Here is a 23,217-nt window from a genome sequence, read left to right on the forward strand (position 1 = left end):
CCACCGCAAATGCAATGTCAGGACGTGTAGCAACCATAGCATATATCAAGCTACCAACAGCCAAAGCATAGGGTATCTTGGCCATTTCAGCCTTTCCATCATTTGATGTAGAGCTGTCGTCTGCACTAAGTTTCACATATGGAGGCAATAGTACACTAATAGCTTTCCCCCCCTCCATATTGAAACAATGCAGAACTTTCGTAATATACTCCTTCTGTGACAGATAAAGAAGACCCTTTGATCTGTCCGCTGAGTATATGCATGCCAAGAATGTGATTTGCCTCACCAAGATCTTTCATATCAAAGCTATTCTATAGACTCTGCTTCAAGGAGTCCAAGGCATGAACATCTTTGCCTGCAATTAGCATGTCATCCGCATACAAAACCAAGAGAATAAGGTTGCCATCTATTGCCTTCTTGGTATATAAGCAGTGATCAACTTGAGAACGATGAAATCCCTAAGATTGCATGAATGTATCAAATTTGTGATACCATTCTCGTGGTGTCTACTTCAGCCCATACAGACTATAATTGAGTTTACATACCATGTGCTCTTTTCCCTTTGCAACAAAACCATAAGGCTACTGCATATAGATCTCCTCATGCAGATCACCATGTAAGAAGGCGGTTTTTACATCCATCTGTATGAGTTCCATGTCCTCAAATGCAAGCAAGCCCAAGATGGTTCGCAAAGTAGTCATTTTGACTACAGGAGAAAAGATTTCATCAAAATCCATTCCATGTTCTTGCTTGTACCCTTTAGCAACCAAGCGTGCCTTGTACTTAGGCAAAGAACGAGAAGTGACTTTCATTTTGTAAACCCATTTGCAAGGTAGCACTTTTTTTCCTTTTGGTAATGTACCAAATTCCAAGTGCCATTCTTCATGAGGATTCCATCTCAAATAGCATTGCTTTTTGCCATTTCTTACTATCCTGTCTGTCCATTGCTTCCTGGAAGCATGACGGTTCACCACAATCTATTAACATGACATAATCAGCCACAAAGTTTACACCAGGAACAAATCTATCCGGTAGTTTTTGCACTCTGGTCGGCCAACAGACCCAATGGTCAAGATTTGCTGGCTGTTCAACCTGCAAATCTGCATTAACAACTTGCTGTTTTGCAGGTTCAGCATGTTGTATAGCTGGTTCAAGTTCTCCCAGATGCACATATTCTTGCTGAATTTGTGGGACATCATAGGCAAGATCGTGCTGATCATTTTCAGCATCATTCCCTACATTTTCAGGGACATTTACAACAGGTATTTGTTTCTATCTAATAGGCATTCTTTACTGTCCTATTGGTACATCCTCCCGGAATACAACCCTTCTGACCTCCTCTGTTCTTTTGGGTTGTTTGTACATGCGATCTTTCCGGAAGATGACATCATTGCTGCGTACTACTTTTCTTTTCTCCGGATCCCATAATCTATACCCCATCTCACCTTCATCACCATATCCTAGGAAAATACATTTACAAGACTTTGGCTCAAGTTTGTTGCGTTCTTCTTTGCGTATGTGCACAAATGCCTCCGCAACCGAACACTTTCAAGTGAGCATACGAAGATGGCTTGCCCGACCACGCTTCTTAAAGGATTTTCCCTTCCAAAGACCTATTTGGTGACCGATTAATCAAGTGTATGGCTATCGTAACAGCCTCTGCCCAAAAACCATGGGTAAAAGCCGCCTGTGACAGCATTGTATGGACCTTTTCTTAAATGATCCTATTCATACGCTCTGCAACACCATTTTGGGGCGGATTATGAGAGGCAATAAGCTCTCTTTTAATCCCTGTGCTATCACAAAAGTTTTGAAAGGCTTTGGACACATATTCCCCACCATTGTTAGAGCGAAGGCATTTTAACATCCTACTGGTCTGATTTTCAACAAGTGCAAGGAGTTTTTTTCATTTATCCAAGGCCTCATCTTTGCAACGAATCGGATAATCCTATACTTTACGTATGGCATCATCAACAAAGGTAATGAAATACTTCTTTCCCCCTAAAGATAAACCTAGCATTTGACATACATCTGAATGTACTAACTCCAAGGATGAAGACTTCAGAGAGAGAGAGATTTTTTGTGTGACGTTTGAGCATATTTACCATAAATACAATGATAATACTATTCAAAATCAGCATACCTCAAAGACGGTAAATAACCCAAACGAGAGAGCACTTTCATTCCAGATTGACTCATGTGTCCCAACCGGCTATGCCAACTTTTGGACCCCTTGGCAACAATACGCGAGCCCTTACACATTTTCCATTTGCTATCCCCAAAGGTGGTGCGATAGCCTTCATCATCTAGTTGCCCTGTGCTTATCAAGCTCTTCTTGAGCTAAGGTACATATCTCACATTATACAAAACAAACACGGAGCCATGCTGAAATTCCAGTTTCACACTGCCAATGCCTGCAATTTTACATGCATAGTTATCCCCCAAGTAGACAACACCACGTATACCACCATTGCAGTCAGAGAACCACTCATGGTGTGGTGTGACATGAAATGACGCACCTGAATTAAGTATCCAAGTGTGCATATCATCCTCAAAATCTGCAATCAATGCATGTGCATCCAAAAAGAAGCAAGAAGTACATCACCATCACTGTCATTTTCAAGAGTAACTACATTAACCTCTTCTATTTTTACATTGCTCTTTTTGGTAGGTTGACTACCCTTATTTTCAGCCTTGTTGGCTTCATTGTTTTTGTTTTTGCCATTCTCTTTCTTCAATTGAAAGCAATCCCTTTTGTAGTGCCCTTTTTTGCCACAATGATGGCACTCCACATTCTTTCCACGAGATTTGCTGCGTGCTCTGTGTTCAGAACTACTCTTATGTTGAAATCAGCCTCTAGTGTGTAATGCATTTGAAAACTTGTTTGCTGAGTTATTCTGCCTATTGAGTTCTTCCATCAGCAAAGAACTCTCCACATCAAAGTATAACAAATGAGCATTCGAATTACTCAAAGCTGTCCTAAAAGTATCCCAACTTTCAAGCAAAGTGCATAGCAAGAAAGTATCTTTGAACTCTTCATCAATATGAAAATCCAAAGCAATCAGCTAACTGAAAATTGAGTTAAACTCATTCAAATGTACAAACATGGTTGTACCCTCCTTCATGCAAAGATCCATTAGTTTTTTCAGCCAATAAACCTTGCTAGCTGCACTTTTCTGAGCATACAATTCTTTAAGCCTTTGCCACATTGCATATGCTGAATTCAACTTCTCAATCTTGAAGAGCAAGTTGTCTCACACTAAGAGCTCAATGGTAGAGCAAGCAAGCTTGTCCAAGTCATCCCACTCATCTTGTTCCATGCCTGCTAGTTTGATGCCCTTTGTTTTGGCATGTTTCTTCTGCACCAAGACGTTGAAGCATTGTTTTTGCCAAATTGCAAAATTATGTGCACCCTCAAGCTTCTTAATGTGCAAGAGATTACTGTTGTCACTGTTTCCAACCATAATTTGTAGTCCCAAATTAACTAACCAATCACAAAAGGCAAGCCCAAATGTGACACAAGTGACCACAGTACACAAGAGGACCAACCAGCAATGAAAAACCCAAGATTGCAGAATTTTCAGATCTACAAAAGATTTTCAGAATTAAAAGGTGTCTTTTGCTGCACTCCTCAAGCAATTTCTGACACATTTAGAGACCAAGCCACCAATTACATGTGAAATGCCCAAAATGTCACTGCAATTTCTGCTTCCCGAGCACAAATTTGACAATTTCGATCAAAAGCCCCAAAATTTTAGAGGATAATCCATTCAGATTGCATCGACACACATACCCAAGTGCATATACCATGCAATTCTTGCACAAATTGATGAAATTCTGCAAAAGCCCCAAATTTCTTAGGTCCGTGAAATTGAGAAAATTTCACTAAAATATGAAAAGCCCCAAAATTTCATGGGCAAATGTGCACCGATTTTGCAATTTCTGAGTCAAATTGTCCAGTTCTGCATTAAAGTCCCCAAATCCGAGAAAAGCCCCAATTTTCTTGGGCTATCCTTTATGGAGGAAAAAAACTATAGAAAAGTAAGTGAATCGTTCAGTTAAGTAAGCAAAGAGAAGCTCATTACACATCCAATTGAACATAGCATGACAAAATTGATGATACGTGTTTGATGATGGACGTAGGACCCATCTTAACCTAACATCGTGGGGTTCAATGCTCCTACCACAGCCACAAGGAATTAAAAAATATCCTCGCTCAGTGGAGATGGCGTCTCAAGGACAAAAACCAGAGACTAAATTGTTGATCTTCAAAGAATTGCTTCAACAATGGGAATGGTAGTGGACTCGACATCAAATCATTAATGAATCTCAATGAGCCTAAAGAAGAAGATGTTAATGATTCTGAAGAACACTTTACAAAATGAGGAGAGCAAAGACAAGGAAGATGATGAATCCAAAGAATATGACTTTGACGGATAAAACCATAGAATAAATTGTAGTAGATCCTAAACCTAGAAAGATAGATGGATTGCTTGTGGATTCAAGAGTGGTAAAATTGAGTCAGAGCTAGAACAACTAGAGTATTTGGATATCCTTGATCATAAGTGAATAGAGTTTCAACCCTTTGGCCTCATTTTGGCTCTTGATGTTGTAAAACTGAAAGAAGCACAAGATGGAGACCAAGACTCACTTCAAGAATTGGCCATGATGAGCTTCAAACATGGCTTAGTACAAGGGTCCATTGCCAAGGTATGGCTATTTAGCAATTTCTCAAAGATAGTCAAATTAGCATTTGTTCGATTACGGAAGCATAGCCACCACTAGCATAACACAAGTTTATCCATTGGGGTAAGATAGCCCTAGAAGCGTGCAATTGTTGAGTTAGGGGCCATTACAAAGAGCGGCACTAAGATTATTTTCTTATGGGAATCTATCATGTCCCAAACTTCGATGAGATGTACATTACACATCCATGGTCGGCTGAGCAACAAGTCATAGTCTGCACCTTTCATAACAATAAAGCTAATCTTGAACTACACTCCAACAATCTTGATTGACCAATCTCTTACGACACCCATCAATCAAACATTAAATTCATCGATGATCATTAGATTAAAATATACTTATTCAATTGGTGGATTTCCCTAGGCATGGAGTACATCTTGATTAACTATGCTTACACTAGCTCTAGTGTCTATGATTTTGTGGCAAATAGTATGTCTAGAGGTTTGCATGGGAAGGACAGTGTGTTGCTTAATCCCTTTCCAAAAAATGTGGTTTGCGTGTGAACGCCCGGTAAAACACTATTCTCCCATGATGTGTCTACTCCATACAAATGCCATGCTGCCTACAAAAGTTGTCGAACTCATGAGAAATGAATTCTCCACCAAGATCAGCTCCAACTCCACGAGCCTTGAATGGACCGAGTCACAAAAAAATCTTCCACTCAAAAAATCTAGAGAAGGTCTCAGATTTGAATTCCAAGAAATAAACCCACCCATACCTTGAATAATCATCAACCAACAACACCAAATACTTGGCCTTGCCCAAAGATGCAATGCACATGGGGCCGCAAAAATCAGCATGGATAAGCTCCAAGGGTGTGTAGAAGCATGTCAGACAAATGCCTTGGGCAAAGGTTTCCAATGTTGTTTGCCTCCTCAAATAGCTAGGCCAAATGGATGTAAACTTGAAAGGAAAATCTCCCAATCCATGCACCAAAACCATCTTGCTAACCTATGAATAGAAATGAAATTTAGGTGCTCAAATAATCATCAACCAACAACATCAAATACTCGGTCTTGCCCAAAGATGCAATGCACATGGGGCCACAAAAATCAGCATGGACAAGCTCCAAGGATGTAGAAGCCTGTTAGACAAACGCCTTGGGCAAAGGTTTTCAATGTCGTTTGCCCCCTCAATTAGCTAGGGCAAATGGATGGGAATTTGGAAAGAAAATCTGGCAATCCATGCACCACACCCTTCCTCCTAGCCTATGAATAGAAACAAAATTCAAGTGACCATAACGGGCATGCCATAAGAGCCCAAGCTCCAATGAAAAACAAGTTAGTAGGGCAATGAGCTTGTGAAACCCACCCTCCTTAGGACTAGACCACAAGACAGCCCCTGATGAGGCATCCTCGACCATCACCTCCTCCTAAGTGAATACCACATGTGTACCAAGTTGAGTGAGGCTCTGTAAGGAAAGAAGTTTGAAGCCCAAGTCTGGAACATGAAGGACTTCAATTTCAAATGAGAAACTTGTCTGTCAAGGAGTAAAGCAATGGTGTCCAAAACCTCCAATAGGCATTGAGTTATCATCTACGATGATTGAGACCCCCTATATCACGAAGATCCTAGATCCAATTGTGCCTATACATCATGTGACTAGATGCTTCATTGTCCACTAGCCAAGGTTTCTCTGATGAAGAAGAGAAGGGTTCACCTCCTCAAAACGTTGGACAAAGACCATCTCAAGGGGTACTTCTTCAAACACTTTTACTCCAAGTGAGGCATCTTCCACACTGAGAGCACTTGGATATGACTCTTACTTCTTGTCCTCCTCCTCCAATTGATCATTTGGTTTCTTCCATTATTTTTTCTTTTAACCACTCTCTGAAGATATACCTGTGAAGAAAACTGCTAGGGTTTGTACTCAAGAAACACAGAGTGTACGACCACGACAGAAACACAAAGAGACAGACACAGACGTAGAAAGCAAAACTCAAACACAAACAGAAGAAGAGAGAGAAGAACACGACTCTGAAGTGAATGAATATTGTAAATGAATGTAAGGGTGTACAGATACTCAAAAGGTAGAGTAAAGTGTGGGAGAGTGACGTCCACCGGAGACGGATCCCAAGTCTGTGACCACCAATTGGAGTGTGGAGTTAGGAATTTGCAAAATGCTGATGCCAAGAGACTGAGGAGACTGAGGTGACAGTTGGAGAAGAGAGAGATGATGCCAGCGGCTCCAGAAGGGTGCAAACGCAAGCTAACGATGTCGTTTGATGGAGAGGGAAGCAGCCACACTGTCGTCAAGCAAAGGGAGCCCAAACGCAGGTAGCTAGAGGGTGTGGAAACTGACACCTGGCTGATATGGGTCAAACGCAGGCACAAGGAGATGGTGGAGATACTGGCAATGGCAGGTGAATCCCAAACGCAGCCTAAAAGATGGTGCCTGACAATGGGCAATAGCCTAGAGGAAGGCGCCAAGGCACTACAAGGGCTGATGGAGAGGTAGCAACAACCACGAAGGCTAGACAGCCACATGGAGATCGACTGATGGCTGAAATCTGCACACAAGGGTAAGAAATCTACAAAAAGGGATGAGGTTGAATGGGGGCAGTCTGTCTATTTATAGATGTTGAAGGGTGCCCCAAAGAATTAGGGTTTTTGGGGGACCACTAAAACTCTCGGATCGCTCCCCCTTTTAGAATTTTTCATTAATTAAGTGTGTTTTGGGGCTGTTTAAGAATGCTAATCAGCTGAAAAGCGTGTTTTAGCTCAACACCCCCTCTTAGGCCCAAAACTAAGTCCAAAGGTTAGGCCATCCACTTTGATTTTTACTTACCCCAAGGCGTCCCACCCCAAAGCAGCCAGGGCATCGAACAAAGGGTGCACATCGGCTACTCAGTGGCCTACCAAGACTACAGAGGTGATGGTTATCTTACCAAGGGAGTCCAAGTAGTCACCCCAGAGAAGACAGGCACCGGACAAAGGGTGCATGTCAGTTGCCCAATGGCCTACCAAGCCCTGCAAAGGCGGATGGAACCACATTGAATTTATTTTTTTAAGAAAGTTAAATTTTATGGGATGCAGCCGATTAAGTAACAGTAATCCAAAAGACGGGAGTAGGGAGGGTACACCCAACACATCACAAAATAGTACAAGTTTACCCATCCACTCGAGAGTGCCGATGACAAGAAAAAAAGGTGATGAGGTATCCATGTGATGAAGAAGTATGGTTGTGTGGTAACAACAGCCACTAGTGAAAACAACTTAAGATCCGCTCAAGGGGTGCTCTGCACAATGAGATATAGAATATGCTACATGCTAAAGAATACTCATGTAGCAAGTGCCACTTGGGCAGTGCCCTTGATGGGAAAATTGTTCACTTGCCCAAGTGCCCTAGTACAAAGATGATGAAATCATGCAATGCAATCCACTCAAGGGGTGCTCTGCACAATGAGATACAGAATATGCTACATGCTGAAGAATGCTCATGTAGCAAGTGCCACTTGGACAGTGCCCCTGATGGGAAAATTGTTTACTTGCCCAAGCACCCTAATACAAAGATGATGAAATCATGAAATGCAAAGGGAAAAGGTATAATAGGAGGGGAGAAGCCGATGTCGTAAACAAAGTGCACAAGCCTATAGAATACCAAGAAGGGTAGGAACCCCCTCTCAACCTCGATGTAGATGCCAAAGGAGAAAGAGGAGACTAATATCAATCTTCATGTGGTGCCGAAAACCATGATGAATGGAAGAAGATGATGATGAAAAGGATGAAGCACCTTGCTGTGGAAGAGTAAGGTAGAAGTCACCACCATGATAGCATCAAGAGAGATGTTGCACAATCCGTCTCGAGAGGGGAAGCCTCCATGCTGAAAGACGAGCAAATACTCCTAAGATTATGAAACCATGAAAGGAACGGTGCGCATCCCCACATCTCCAGTCTAGGATGGACTAAAGCAAACCTACAAGTTAGCCCGATTGAAATACAAAACCCTGCAAAAGAAAAGAATTTGCAAGCACAGAGGTTAGTAGTGAGATACGAGGTGGAGAGGGAGGAGAGATGGATGCATGAAGTGCAATGGGATCGAAACCTACAGACCAATCAGACAATCCTCAGGGGTAGTGAAAGAGACTATCAGTAGAAGCGGAAGGCGTAACCCCATTGGACTATGCAGTCACAACGGTCTACTGAGGCTTTTTAGCTGGGAGACCTTAGGCCTTGGAGCGACACTCCTCGTCCACATGGCCGGATCTCTGGCAATGTGTGCAAAACCTGTTTTTCTTATGGAGTTGCTACCAGATAGGTCTAGATTCTTTGGTTCCCTCTAAGAAAGAGGTGTCACCCTTGGATTGGCTTGCCTTCACATCTTGCAAGTTCTTGCCACGGTTGGTTTTCCCTCCCAAAGAAGAGGCAACCAACACCCTCTACTCTCAATAAGGTTGTGATGAGAATTTCTTGTAGACTTGATCGTGCAACCTTGCTAACACAAGAATTGACACTCAAACTCGTAGAAGGTCGGCAGTCTAGACTGTGAGATGATGTGCTAGATGAAATGGAAGTATTTTTCGGGCAACTTATTCAAGAAGAATGTAACCTGATCATCCTCTAAGAGTCAGTAGTCACAAACTTAGTAAGTAACTGCCTATATTCAACCAACTTGGCTCTCAAATCATCCCCTTTCCTTAATAGAGAACTTTTGAAGCTCAAAGTTGAGATTTATGCACCGACTATAGCCTCGGACCGCATAGCGATCGAGAAGGTGACTCCAACACTCTGACACGAGCGGGAAGTGATGTAACTAAGAGTGAAACTCAGGAAGCAATCCTTGCATCAACTCAACGTTGGCTATGGCATTGTGGGCTCTCCATTGACGGATGTAGTCAGGGTGAGCTACCGGCATAGGCTCTAGACCAACGATGAGGTCCCAAAGACCCTGAGACTCAAGCACTTGTTGCATGAATCATCTCCTCCATCTTGATAATGTGGTCCTTCATGGTTGGGGAATCTTGTCGCAGCCTCATCTTAATGGTCATCAAATGTATGAATGTCTGAACTTGATAGAAAGAAAAAAAGAAAGAAAGATATATTAACGTCTACATAAGGCCAATAGAGCCTACGAGACAAATCCAGAGTACATCCATGTCTAATGTCATCTCATCAATAAGGTAAGGATAACAGTACAAATAAGTGGGTGGCCTATGAAACATTATTGAAAATAACTATACGATGGGACTATACTAGGGTTGAACCATGTGTAGTGTTGTTCCATCGATAAAAAAGAAAAGGAAAGGAAAGGAGAACCAAATCTGATAGAACCATGTACAAAAGTGTGGTGGAGACTATGGATTGTAGTTGATCTCAAGATCTGCACATGATCTCAGCTACGATGCGGTCCCTAGCTGCTTCATTAATATACCTAGTGGTGAGTCTTCGATATCTCGTGATAATGGCTCTAATCCGACCGTAGTGTGGTCTCCTCGGACGTGGTCCTGGTAGACGGGGTCGTCGTGCTCGACGAAGGGAAATGGCTCTATCCAATGTGACTCCACGATGTGGCCTGTAAGGTGTCTGGCGGGGTAGCTTTGTCTCTGCTAGGTTGATAGTGTCCATAGGGTCGGCTTTGTAGAGTCTGTCACTGCTCTCTGTGTGTGTCCCTCTAGGTGAGCTGGCCTCCTATCTCGCAGTAGTGCAATTCGGTCCCTCTCGAGCTCCAGGAGGAAAAGACCTAGGCATCTCTAGTCCTCGTACTCCATGACGCGAAGAAGGGGCCCAAATCCATCACGGAAGAGGCAGTGGTACCGTCCTCGTATGTCATAATATACTGTGCATCTGTATATGTAGTGCTCCTCCGTCTCAGGCTCTCGACCACAAAGCTGGTAAGTCCTATCCTCTGCTAGGGTATTTGTCCATCTGTCTGTCTCCATCTAAAGCCTATGTGAGGAGGTGCAAATCTGTCCAATAGCAACCCGTACACTATGGGAGAGGTGGGTGTTCATATATGCTGGCCGAATAATGAAACCATCATCAAAGAGACATAAGAAATGACTCTTGTAGAACTCCATCCTCGATCCTAGGGAGAGTGGTAAATGGATCCATGTCCTTGCTGTTTCAATCCTCAAGATATCAGCTCTGATCACCTGGTTCTGATCGGTTGAGAGAAAGTGTAGGGCAATCAAGGCTATAATCCAAAGATGGAAGACGGCGGTCAATATCCAAACCATGTAGGCTCATCCAAATAGCCATCTGTGAAAACCAACAGTTCTTCTCACCTCCTCCTGCTAGTTGTCTAGATGAGGTTAGTGCCAATCTAGAGTATCTTTGGCGTGGAAGTTCCCATAGTCTGTGCCAAAAGGTCACTGCCCTAAAGAGTGCCTCCATAACTATAGGTGTTGCCCTTAGCTCTGCTCAGACAATGAGATGTGGGGTGGAGGGCTTACTCCTAATCATGTGTGCTATCATCATGATCAATGACCTTTCCACGCTATCCCAACCATCATAATAATCCCTCTCTACTCCAATCTGATCAGTGAGTGGGCTAAGACGCCTATGGTACAAGCTGCAACCCCATACCTCTGCTCCATATAGTAATGTAGGTATGACTAGGGTGTCAAACAACCAAAGTTTGGTGCGGGGCTCCTGGAACTGTATGTGAGCACATTGACTCTCGAGTGCCCCTAGTGCTGCGTATACACATGCCAGATGTGCCTCTGATGCCCCTCTCAACGAAAAATGTGGGCCGGAGAAGGTGACTCCCAAATAGACATATTCCCTCACATGCTCTAGTATGTCTTCCCCAAATATGAACTGGTACATAGATCTAGTCACCCATGCTGAAGTATTGAAATCCATGGTTTTGGTCTTCCCAAGATTCACTGTGAGGTCTTATCTCTACAGAAGATGTGCAAAGTATCTAAATGGCACTATAATCCCTTCGGTTAATTTGAAATGTCTATATAATCAGACACTTCATCTATGTATAGACCAAACAATGTGGGTGAAAGTGGACATCCTTGTTTCACTTCTATGGTACTATCAATCCTCTCTGATAGCCCCCCAAGTGCCCATACATGACCTATCACTGCCTCATATAATGCATAAACACCCCATCGTATACCCTCTGGTACTCCGATGTCCTGCAATCTCTGCATGATGCGTATACGAGGTACTGTATCAAAAGCTTTGCGAAAGTCTACAAAGCAACAATAGATCCTCTTGTCTCAGGCTCAATCCTCCTCAATAATGGCTCTAAGTGTGAGAATAAGGTCCAGCGTGGTATATCATCATCAGAAACCTGCATGTCCTTGTGCTCTCTTGCCTTGCATTTCAGCCCACTCACTGAGTTCATGCTCCAATATAGATCCATATATCTTGGCCAAAATATGACCGATCATGATAGTCTTGTAGTTGCTAGGAATCAGGGGATCACCACTTTTAAATAGCGGAATTATAGTGTTGTCTGACCAACTCATAGGGAAACCTTCACATACTGCTCTATTGAACATATGTGCAAATATGGGTGCTAATATATCACAAGCATGTGAGAAATGTTCTGGTACTAGTCCATCCTCATCCTGTGCCCTCCCATTTTGTAATCTATAAATTGCATCCTAACCATTTTCCATGTGAAGAAAGACCACTGTGTTGGCCTACAAGCCTGTGGGGGCTGCATAGATGGCTGTCCGGCAGGTCATACAGCTGTCTCCCATAGTCAAGCCAAGCATCTCGTGATGTAATTTGTATGGTAGGCTGTCTTTCATGAAACATCTTCCATGCGCTCTTGCTATCCCGCCCCCAAAAATAGCTAATATATCTTTCCTTCTGCTTTCGCTAAGTAGTCTCATTTCTTCTTCCGCACAAGGCGTTTGAAGAACGCCTTTGCTTGGCAATGTGTCTGAGTGCCTAGCTCCACTTCTCTCTGTAAGCGAGCTTAGGTGACTCTACACTCATCATCATACCAACTATTTTGGGGAGCAGTAGATCGTGTGGGTCTACATCGGGGCAAGGTGTGTGGAAATGCATACATGGCTGATCCATGTATGGCCTCTGCTAAATCCCTTGTACATTCTTCCAACGATCTACTCAAGTCCAATGTATGTAAACTGGTCTGCAAAGAACCACTGTAGATGTGTAAGATGTCTTTTGTAAAATAGTATTTGGGATGTTTAGGGAGGTATGGTGTTTCATGTTTCATATGTACACAAGAAAGCATTAATGTCAAAATAGCATGATCTGCTGCTATGCCAATTGGTCTCTTAGATATCTTAAAGTTTTGGATGTCTGGTATCAATGCTAGTGAGCCTATCAAGTAGTCCACAGTACTTGCCCCTCCTTTGTGATTCCAACATGTCAAATTATCAGATCTTGGCCATTGTGGCAGACCATTAAAGATTGCTAGTCTATGTGCACTTCCCAAAGTCAATAGGTGTGTCCCATAGGTACTCACTTATTTATCATGGGCTCTCCTACGTAGGCCTGTTTCATCTATGTCGATCTCTTTGAACATGGCATTATCATGCATATTAAAAAAGGGGAAGACAAAGAAAAGGATAAGGACAAGGGCAAGGGAAAAGAAAAACAAATCCATGTAGTGCAGACCTTAGAATTAAAGGGGCATGAAAGGTATAAATCTTTAGAGGTCTTGCACATGGATGTACAACACAAGTGTTGTATGTCAACTTCTATGTGGCAGCCTACCTTTGGCCCACATAATTTAGTTAGAGTACATGGATTGATAGCTGGAAAGAGGGTTAGAGTCATGATTGATGACTCTGCTACACATAATTTTATAAATTATGCACTTGTTAAAAAATTGAAACTTCCCCAACAAAAGAGCGGGCATCAATATGTTGTTCGTATGATGCAAGGTCAAGATAATAAAATATGGGATACAATGGTATCCAATTTGGAAATTGAGATTCAAGGATATAAAGATAAACTTGATTTCCAAATTATGAACATGGAAAGAGCCGATATTGCTCTAGGGAGGGAGTGGCTATGGGGATTGGAACCATCCTTAAAACGTAGTTATCATCATAATACACTGGAATTTGAAAGGGATGGTAAGACTTTTGTCATTCAAGGTGAACATGAAGTATCTGATAATCCTTTGTTGTGTTCCACTGAGGTTCAGAAGCTGATAAAGAAGAAAGCTTGTGAGGTATATATGTTATGATCTCTTCCTGTACAAAATACTTTTACTTTTTGTAATATTAAACAATAATTTTTTTAATGTAAATAATGAATTAAGTAGTTTGTTAGATGACTTTAAAGATGTGTTTCCTTCTGATTTACCAAGTGGCCTTCCACCAGATAGGGGTAGTATAAATCACCCAATTGACACAAATAAGGATACTCACCCTATTTCTAAACCACCTTATAAGTTAAGTGAAACGCAGCACCAAGAAGTTGAAAGACAAATTAAGGATTACCTTGATAAAGGGTTTATATAACCCAGTAATTCACCTTGGGCTTCGCCAATTTTATTAGTAAAGAAAAAAGATGGTTCTATGCGACTTTGTGTTGATTATAGAGCACTTAATAAAATAACGGTGAAGAATAAATTTCCTATGCCCAGAATGGAAGATCTTTTTGATCAATTACAAGGGGCAAAATTCTTCACAAAGATAGATTTAAGATCAGGCTATCACCAAGTAAAATTAAGGCACAAGATGTTCCTAAGACAACATTTCATACTAGATACGGGCATTATGATTTCTTGGTGATGCCTTTTGGCCTCACTAATGCATCAGTTACCTTTATGAAGCTGATGAATAGTGTCTTACCGCCCTATCTAGGACATTTTGTAGTAGTCTTCTTGGATGATATCTTGATCTTTAGTAAATCAAAAGAAGAACATTTGGAACACTTACAATTGGTATTCCAACTGTTAAGAACACATTCCCTTTATGCGAAGAAAACTAAATGTGAATTTTTCGCAAAAGAGGTCAAATATTTGGGGCATATTATCTCGAAAGAGGGAATCAAGATGGATCCAGAAAAAGTAAGGGCAATTATTGAATGGCCATCTCCAAGGAACCTGGAAGAGCTGCAGATCTTCCTAGGTTTATCTGGATTTTATCGTAGATTCATTCGAGATTATGCCAAAATAGCTGTTCCAATGACAGACCAACTTAAAGGGAAAGGAAAGAGCTTTAATTGGGGAACAGACCAAAATGAAAGTTTTCAAAAACTTAAGGTAGCTATTGCTACAGCTCCAGTATTATTAATTGTGGATCCCAATAAACCATTTGTGGTTGAAGCCGATGCTAGTGATAAGGCGATAGACGCGGTCTTATTACAAGAAGGTCGACCAGTTGCTTTTGAAAGCAAGAAATTAGATCGTGCAAAACAGAATTATTCTGTTTATGAGAGGGAGCTCTATGCAATAATACATGCAATGAAGAAATGGAGGCACTATCTGTACGATGCCAAACTTTTGATTTTATCGGACCATGAAAGCATTAAGTGGCTTAATGATCAACCGGATTTACACGGGCATAAAGCCAGATGGGCCGAACTCCTCCAAGAGTTCGACTATGAGATAAGATATAGAAAAGGAAAGTATAATATAGTAGCTGATGCACTCAGCAGAATGCCCATCATAAATGAATTGAGTTTTACTCAGTTCACTTCCGACTTGCTTGAATCTTTAAAAGGGAAATGCCAGGTTGATCCGGCATATTCCAATATATGGGAAGCAATAAGAAATAGGGATCCAAATGAAAGTGCTTCTACTGAGGAAGGAATATCTGAAGATGTTCAACAAGGAAATGGAGCATCAGGGGTTGCTCAAACCGGATTCAAGTGGAAGAATTTTACCATTGATAATGGTTATTTACTCTACAAGGGTAGGGTATGTGTCTCGAAAGATATAGAAATTAGGCGCCAGATACTCTTTGAGTGTCATGATACCCCTAGCGCAGGACATCCAGGAGTTAATAAGACTTATTAACTCCTGGACTTATAGTCTTATTAAAAGGCAGTTCTATTGGCCTGGAATGAATAAGGACGTCCTTGACTATGTGGTCAAATGTAATAAATGCCAGGTTAATAAAGCTGAAAGATTGAAAATGGGAGGACTTCTCCATCCACTAGAGATTCCTTCAGGAAAATGGGAGAGTATCTCCATGGATTTTATTGTTGCATTACCCAAAACACAGAGGGGGCACGACTCTGTGTGGGTGATTGTGGATAGGTTAACCAAAATGGCTAGGTTCATTCCAACTTCAACTGATGTTAAAACACCAGAATTGGCTAGATTGTTCGTAGAGAACATATACCGATTGTATGGCCTTCCGGCAAATATAGTTTCTGATCGGGATAGAAAATTTGATAGTCAATTTTGGCGTGCGGTATTTAGGAAGTTGGATACTAAACTTAGTATGAGTACGGCGGATCACCCGCAAACTGATGGGCAAACTGAAAGGATTAACCAAATCCTTGAAGATATGCTTAGGGCATATGCAAGTAAAAGGCAAACTAATTGGGAAGAGTATCTACCGATAGCAGAGTTTGCATATAATAGTGCCAAGCACTCTTCCACTGGATATAGTGCATTTATGTTAATGTATGGGTTTCAGCCCAGAGCTCCTGCATAGGAAAAGGTTCAGGCAGCCAAGGATTTTTTGGAGGATATGAATAATATGTTAAAATTTGCTCAAGAAAATATTAAAAAAGCTCAAAATCGAGCTAGAGCATATGCAGATCCTCACCAAAGAGACATCTCCTTTGAAGAAGGAGAATTGGTCTATCTTAAGGTGCCTGAACAAACCAAAACCATGAAAACAGAACAATGTCCAAAGCTTTCACCCAGGTATTGTGGTCCTTTCACAATACTTAAAAAGGTGGGAGAACTGGCTTACAAGCTCCGACTACCTGCTGTTAGTAAAATACATCCAGTTTTTCATGTAAGTAAGTTAAGGAAGAAGCTGGGTGATTTGGATAATCTAATCTTAAATGATAATATTGAGGAGCTATTTAATGACCAATCTAATCCATATGAACCAGAAAGAATATTAAATGTTCGTAACAGACGAACAAGGAATACTATTTATCAAGAATGTTTGGTTAAGTGGAAAGATTGCTCAGAAGAAAGCTCAACATGGGAGCGAGTAAGTACCCTAAGAAAAAGGTTTCCCAATTTACAGTTAGACCTTCCAAGTATCGTTTTCGAGGACGAAACCGATTCTTAAGGGGAAGGAAATGTTATATTAATAAGGTAAATTACGGGAAACAGGCACGGGGGATGACCGTCCGGGGGCCTTGGGCGCCCGAACGGGGTTTAGGGGAAGCCTAGAATTAAAGAGAGTCCAGGAATAGTAGGACTCACCAACAAGTAACGGCTGGCAATCGGATTACGATGAAAGTTGCTAGCAATAACTAGGCAAGGCTGGGAGGAAAAAAGGAATCTCGTGCCCTTGGAGTGTCGGACTGTATTCCTCTAGAATTTTGCTTCATCTTTCAGTCGCTTAACAATAATACATCTTTGTCCTTCATCTCTCTCTAGCTTCTCCTATCCTTTCATGGCTTCCAGCCATCTCTCTTCTTCTTTCCAGTCTTACTATCTCATATTCTAGTATTTCTCTCTCCTCGTCACTCTCTTCTCTTTCTTCTGCAGTCTTCTCTCTCCTCTTTCTTTCTCTCCAATTCACTTCTTAACACATACATTTATGTTTAATAGAAACCTGCATAGGAGGCAAATCATAAACCTATTTTGTTGTTGTAAGCAAACCCAAGAAGAGAAATTCAAAAGCATACCATTACACAATGTCACAAAATGAAACAAAAATAAAAGTAGGCATGCAATTTTCATGTGTAGCGCTACTCTGCTCATGTAGATCAAGCTTGTAAAGGCCATGAAACAAAGTACCAAAGCACAAACGAATTAGAATCTTGTCTATCATACATAGAGCAACGGTGCCAACCTGGCTACATGAATGTATAAAGTACTTAGTACACTAGGTCCTTATTATGAGGGCCTGTCTCACAACATGATTTTTCCCACAAGACTTCTTGGGGAAAGATGTGGAGAGAGGCAAATCTCTATACAAGGATCCAGGGAGATGACCCCTCCTAGCCCAAAGGACCATTACACTAAATATCATGCATGATTCATAGACCTACCGAATATATATTTGGTGGTCAGTTTTGGTCGTATGCTCAAAAAAGCATGCATGCAACACTATATTTAGCATATCAATTTGTGGCTTATTTCACAAGCTTCAGCTATGATTTTCTGTAAGCACAGCCTTTGCTCTCTCCTATTTCATGTATGCTATCGAAGTTCCCTAATAGAAGCACGCAGCTAGGAAGCATTGGCTATATATTGTAGTAATCTGCAATAATCAAAGTTTTTGATTCTCCATACTCTATTCGTCCCTTGCTTGCAAATTTATTGTACTCTACTATGTTCTTTTTTCTTATAGTTCCTTTATTACTACATGTGCCAAAAGAAGAATTGTCCCTCCTATTAGCATAGATGTGGTGTTTCAGATGGGATTACATTCTTATGGAGCCAAGGAATGCTTACTTTTGACAATCAACAGTACCTCTAGAGTAAATGGTGTTCTCATGCCTCAAGGTCCAATTGTGACTTCCCTTCAAGCTTAGAGGATGTGTGCTTTAGGCAATCATTCTAATGCCTTATGGAGATTGATGATTGAGCTATTTCAGCTAGTACATCTCCTTAGCACAGAGTATAGATTGGAGCAATGGAGAATTGCCACCTTATTTAGAAGATTTCTGTACCAATCCCTTTCTAACATCTTGTTACTCAAGGACTGATAGTCTGCAGTATGATGTATTTCATCAGTGTTTTTCAGTTTTTTTAGGGCTTCACTGAAGCTGAATAATTCACCATTTTGTACATTGACATTTGATACCATATATCCCCTCCCCCTCAACAAAAAAAAGTGTGTGCATGTATGTGTGCTTTGATCATGAATCGTCCATAAGATAAGAGCTATTTGTCGCAGCCTTGAATGGCCTAGGTTGTACAATGTACGGACATGTGGTTCATGCAAACATCAAGGGTCTAAAAAACATGGGAGTTTTTTAAAATCCCTCTTTGTTTTGAGTCATGTAAACATTACCCCTTGTACCACCCTCAGTTAAACTCTCTCGTATCTTTTGCTTGACACTTTCTCATCAACATTTATCAGTGCCAATCTCAAAAATGCAGGACCAATTGGACATTGATGGTGATAGCACATTACTTGTTTCAATGCCTTTTTGAAACTTTGCACACTATACCTGAACCCAAAGACAGCACATTACTTGTTTCAATGCCTTTTTGAAACTTTGCACACTATACCTGAACACAAAGACATATAGCTATACAAACTAGATTAAAACAAACTCTTCTGCAAAACAGTGAAAGACTTGCGGATGTTTCTGCTTGAGGAAGCCCATCTAGCATTTTGATGTGATTAAGCAGCATTTAAAACCCCTAAGGTGGCTAAGAGCATATGATGTATTTACAACTTACCCAACTCCTTGTATCCTGTCCAGTCGCTTTTCTCCCACCACTGCCACACATGTAATATTTCACGTCTAAAGGCTGGTAATGAGACATTAAATCAGAATCGAAACTTCAAAAAAAAATTCTACATACAGCTTCTTTCCATTCTGAAGAGCCATCTGCACTACGCCCACCCATGACTGTCCAACGACATCTGTAGCCATTCTCGCCAAGGTCTTCCCCACTTTCTCTATACCAAGTACTGCCATCCTCACTCACTCCAGATTCGTTAACTTTCTCATTCTTCAGAATAATTCCCCATTCCTTTTCACTGGCAATCCCAGTATCTGATACAGATCATCCATAATCAGTCAGAAATAAATCATATTTCCAAACGATAAAAAGTGATCTAAAAGTTATTCACATCATTGTCACACTAATAAATCACATGCAAGGTCGCAAGTACAGCTTGTAGCCTTGTGCAAGTATTACACACCCCTTTTTGGTGGAGTGTCACGAGATTGGGGGATGCAATTCCTCTGTGTTCGACGAGGCTGAAGCTCTTCTTGCTCTGAAACCCTCCAGATCCTTGAAACAGCAGCAAACACAATGGAGTTTTAATCCAAACAGTTTCCAAAACTGAAGTGATAAATCATCGTATAAAATTCACCTGAGAACTAACATACTAAAAACCATCAGCAAGGAATCCACAACATCCTATGACATCTCACATCAGTCCGTATCACTCAATAACATTAAATAGCATGTTCACATTATTGTAAAAAACATGTCAGCAATATAAAGTGCCATCTTTTCCATTCATCCTAATTTCTTCATCCGATCCATCATCAAAATATGACTCTTTTGTTTCTATTTCCAAGTTTCATGTCATCACTAGATTTTATTGAAAATCCAAAACACGCCCTTTCTTTTGAAGGGACATACCTTCGTGATGTCAAGGGCTGAGATTGTATGGCATTGATCCTGAAATCTTTCCTTTTTCTACAACCCAGCCTCAAGGGTGTCGGTGCAGAGATAAGATCATCGATTTCTATCTCTGAGCATGTGAATTCGAGCATCCACTGGTCCTGTGCGTCGGCAGGCAAAAAATGCACCCCTTCTGAGAAGGATGCGGATTTTTTAAAAGCTTTCCGAGACTTGGCAACAGAGCAAGAACAGTTAGATGATCCAAACACTGAAAAGAAATTCCCCTGAGTCAAAGGCGGAGCCTTGAGGTTGAGGCTCCCATTCATGGTGTTGCTCTTTCTTTTAATGTGCGCCCAGATGCCAAACAAGTGGTGAATTTTGGTACAAACCGTGGTTGCAAACCTTGCTCCACATAGAAGCTGACAATGGGTATGACATTACACTCACCGACTGTGAGAGCGCGCACACAAAAAAAAAAACAAAAACAAAAACAAAGAGCTCAATTGTCAATGATAGAGGACAACCCAACACTCACAACGTTGTTCTGGGACAAGCCCAACATAGAAAAAAAATGATCTTCTTCGAGTACCCAATTATTGGATTAACCCAAAACAGATATGTTCCAACAACCAAAATGTCCTTTTTGGACATCACAAAATAGAAGCCAAAAGAGAGAGAGTGAGAGAGAGAAATGTGACTACAATAAAGAGGTGCAGGGGAAACCAAGACTGCCCACAACCGGAAACAGAGTAAACGTATTGAAATTTGGTAACAGAGCCAACACGTTGAAATTTGGAACAGAGCATACATACATTTAAGGGATTTTAGCAAACGGAAGGATCGAGATGCATGCCTGGCAGTGAGAGGACCTGGTGACAAGCAGTGTAGCAAAAGGCCTTTGCCAAAAGGAGAGCTGTTGCTTTAATAGCAGAGTGAAGCAAGGCAAAATTTGCAATGTGTGCATCAGGGGTTAGCAGAGAAAAGTACCGCCCAAAAGCACTCCAGCTCAGCTTTCCTCAGCCCACGTGGCATCTCCAGCTTCGCTGCTCAGACCACCACGGGGCCCACTGTCAACGTGGCAAAGGGGCTGCCTACATGGCAGGAGACCTTGGAGACTGACCCCCAGAACGGATGCTCAAAAGCAAAGGAAAAGACAGAGGCCAAAACGAAGAACACCACAGGCACAGAGAGAGAGAGAGAGAGAGAGAGAGAGAGAGGGGAAGACAGGGCAGCGACAGAATAAGGAAATGTGGTCCAAGAATTTGGAATGCTGCCGTGGAAATGGGTTCTTGTGAGTCATTCATCCATCCATGCAAGCATGTGAGTCAGTGAGACTTGGAAACCCAAGGTCCATCCTTGTGAACATGTTGAATTTTGAGATGGGGTCCTCTCTAGAACCCCATGAGAGCTTTAATAATATGAAAAGATAGCCATGTTAATAACTTTTTCAAGATTTTCACTCAAGTTGAGGCGTTCATCACTCATTACAAGAGAAGATGATGCAATTAGGAAGCTCTTTTATTCTAACCAGCAAATCGCTAGACCACTTCCCGACAACTTCACTTGACAATCCATTTCTTTTTTTTTTTTCTCCTCTTTTATTTTTCTCTCTCTCTTTTTCTCTCTATATTTTTTTAAGTTTATTTTCTCTCATCTCATTGTTCTCTCTCTCTCTCTTTTCCTTTTTTTTCTCTCTCTCTTCATTCTCTCTTTAAATTTCTCTCTCCCCCCTCTCTCCTCTATTTTCCTTCTATCTCTCCTCTTTTTTCTTTTATTACTCTCTCTTTTAAATTTATATATATGTATGTATGTATATATATATATATATATATATATATATATATATACATATAGTTGTTCTTTTTCTTATCTCTCTCTCTCTCTTCCCTCTTTTCTTTCTACTTTTTATTTTAGTTTATTTCCTATCATCTCCTTACTCTCTCTCTCTTTCTCTCATCAAACGTAAAACTCTCCCCCCCTCTCTCTCCTCCCTCTCTCTCCTCTCTCTCTCTCTCTCATCAAACGTAAAACTCTCCCCCCTCTCTCTCTCTCTCTTCCTTCTCTCTCTCTCCTCATTCTCTCTTTAAATCTTTTTATTCTCTCTCTCTTTTAAATTTTATATTTCCTCTCTCTATAATTCTCTATTTGTGTGTTCACACACACACACACACTCTCTCTCTCTCTCTCTCTCTCTCTCTCTCTCTCTCTCTCTCTCTCTCTCAAAATATATGAAAAATATATCAAAGTTTTTTATTTTTAAAAAACTTTTAAACTATTTAATTAAAAGAGAAAAAAAATAGTAAAAAAGAGGGGAGAGAGAGTGAGTGAGTTTGATTTAAAAGGGAGGAGAAAGAGACATTTGTAAAAAGTTTGATTTAATTAAAAAGGGAGAGGGAAAAGAGAGAGAGAGCCTACACTTGAGAGAGAGGGAGGGTTCACTTAAAAAGGGGAGGGAGAAGAAAGAGGGAGTGATTAAACATGAGAGAAAAAGGGTTTTAATTAAAAAAGGGAGGTTTGGAAAGCCCTATGAGGTTTTGGGCTTTCCAAACCTACAACTAAAATAATGTAGTAGTAAGATGTCTTTAACCCTTGAACTAGAACAATAAGTTTGATGTTTCCACATCCTAAACAAGAAAGATTTAAGAGTATCCGACATGCATGTTACAAAGAGTTTAAGAAAGTGAATCATACAACTAATATAATAATGGTAAGGATAGTTGGAATTACTTGAAAATATCATGGATTTATGGTGAGAGTAATAGTTTAACCTAACACAAGTAAACACTAGGTGCTCCATATGCGTAGGGGCATCCGGTGCTTTGCATTAGGGCTGACACTACACGCCAACTTACATTTGGCGCTTCGTGCCAAACTTTGAATGTGCTATATAATAAAGTATTAGTTCTCCAAGACTCAAAGTTTTAGAATAATGCAATCTACTAGCGTTTCATGCGCACTAGGCTGCTTCGCGAGACAGCTTTGCAACCCCGAAGCAGCAAGCGAAGTTTCAACAATCCATTTCTCATCTTTCTCTCTCCTCTTTTCCCTCTCTGTTTCTAATTTTTTATTTACTCTCTCTCTGTCTCTCTCTCCAAATTTCCTATGTCTAATGTTTTTCTCTCTCTCTCCTT

The 23,217-nt window shown here is 41.0% G+C and overlaps 1 protein-coding gene across 5 annotated transcripts in view; it reads right to left on the reverse strand.

Annotated features, from left to right (window-relative positions):
- LOC148038805 (protein EARLY STARVATION 1, chloroplastic-like) overlaps nt 1-21,387 on the reverse strand; it is a 38,997-nt gene extending 17,610 nt beyond the window's left edge. The window contains exons 1-5 of one of the 5 annotated variants that reach the window (XM_087674666.1): nt 21,074-21,387; nt 20,105-20,247; nt 19,656-19,747; nt 19,313-19,506; nt 19,187-19,226 (exon numbers count right to left, since the gene is read on the reverse strand). In XM_087674666.1, the coding sequence (XP_087530792.1) occupies nt 19,187-19,226; nt 19,313-19,506; nt 19,656-19,747; nt 20,105-20,247; nt 21,074-21,118 (514 nt within the window). In that variant the 5' untranslated portion in view covers nt 21,119-21,387. The other 4 variants (XM_087674664.1, XM_087674665.1, XM_087674663.1 and 1 more) reach the window with 4 other exon arrangements.
- Between the last annotated feature and the right edge of the window lie 1,830 nt (nt 21,388-23,217).

The sequence above is a fragment of the Lygodium microphyllum genome, chromosome 3 (genome assembly GCF_053477565.2).
Source record: "Lygodium microphyllum isolate KBCC chromosome 3, Lygodium_microphyllum_v1.1.10, whole genome shotgun sequence".
In the NCBI taxonomy this organism is placed as follows: Eukaryota; Viridiplantae; Streptophyta; class Polypodiopsida; order Schizaeales; family Lygodiaceae; genus Lygodium; species Lygodium microphyllum.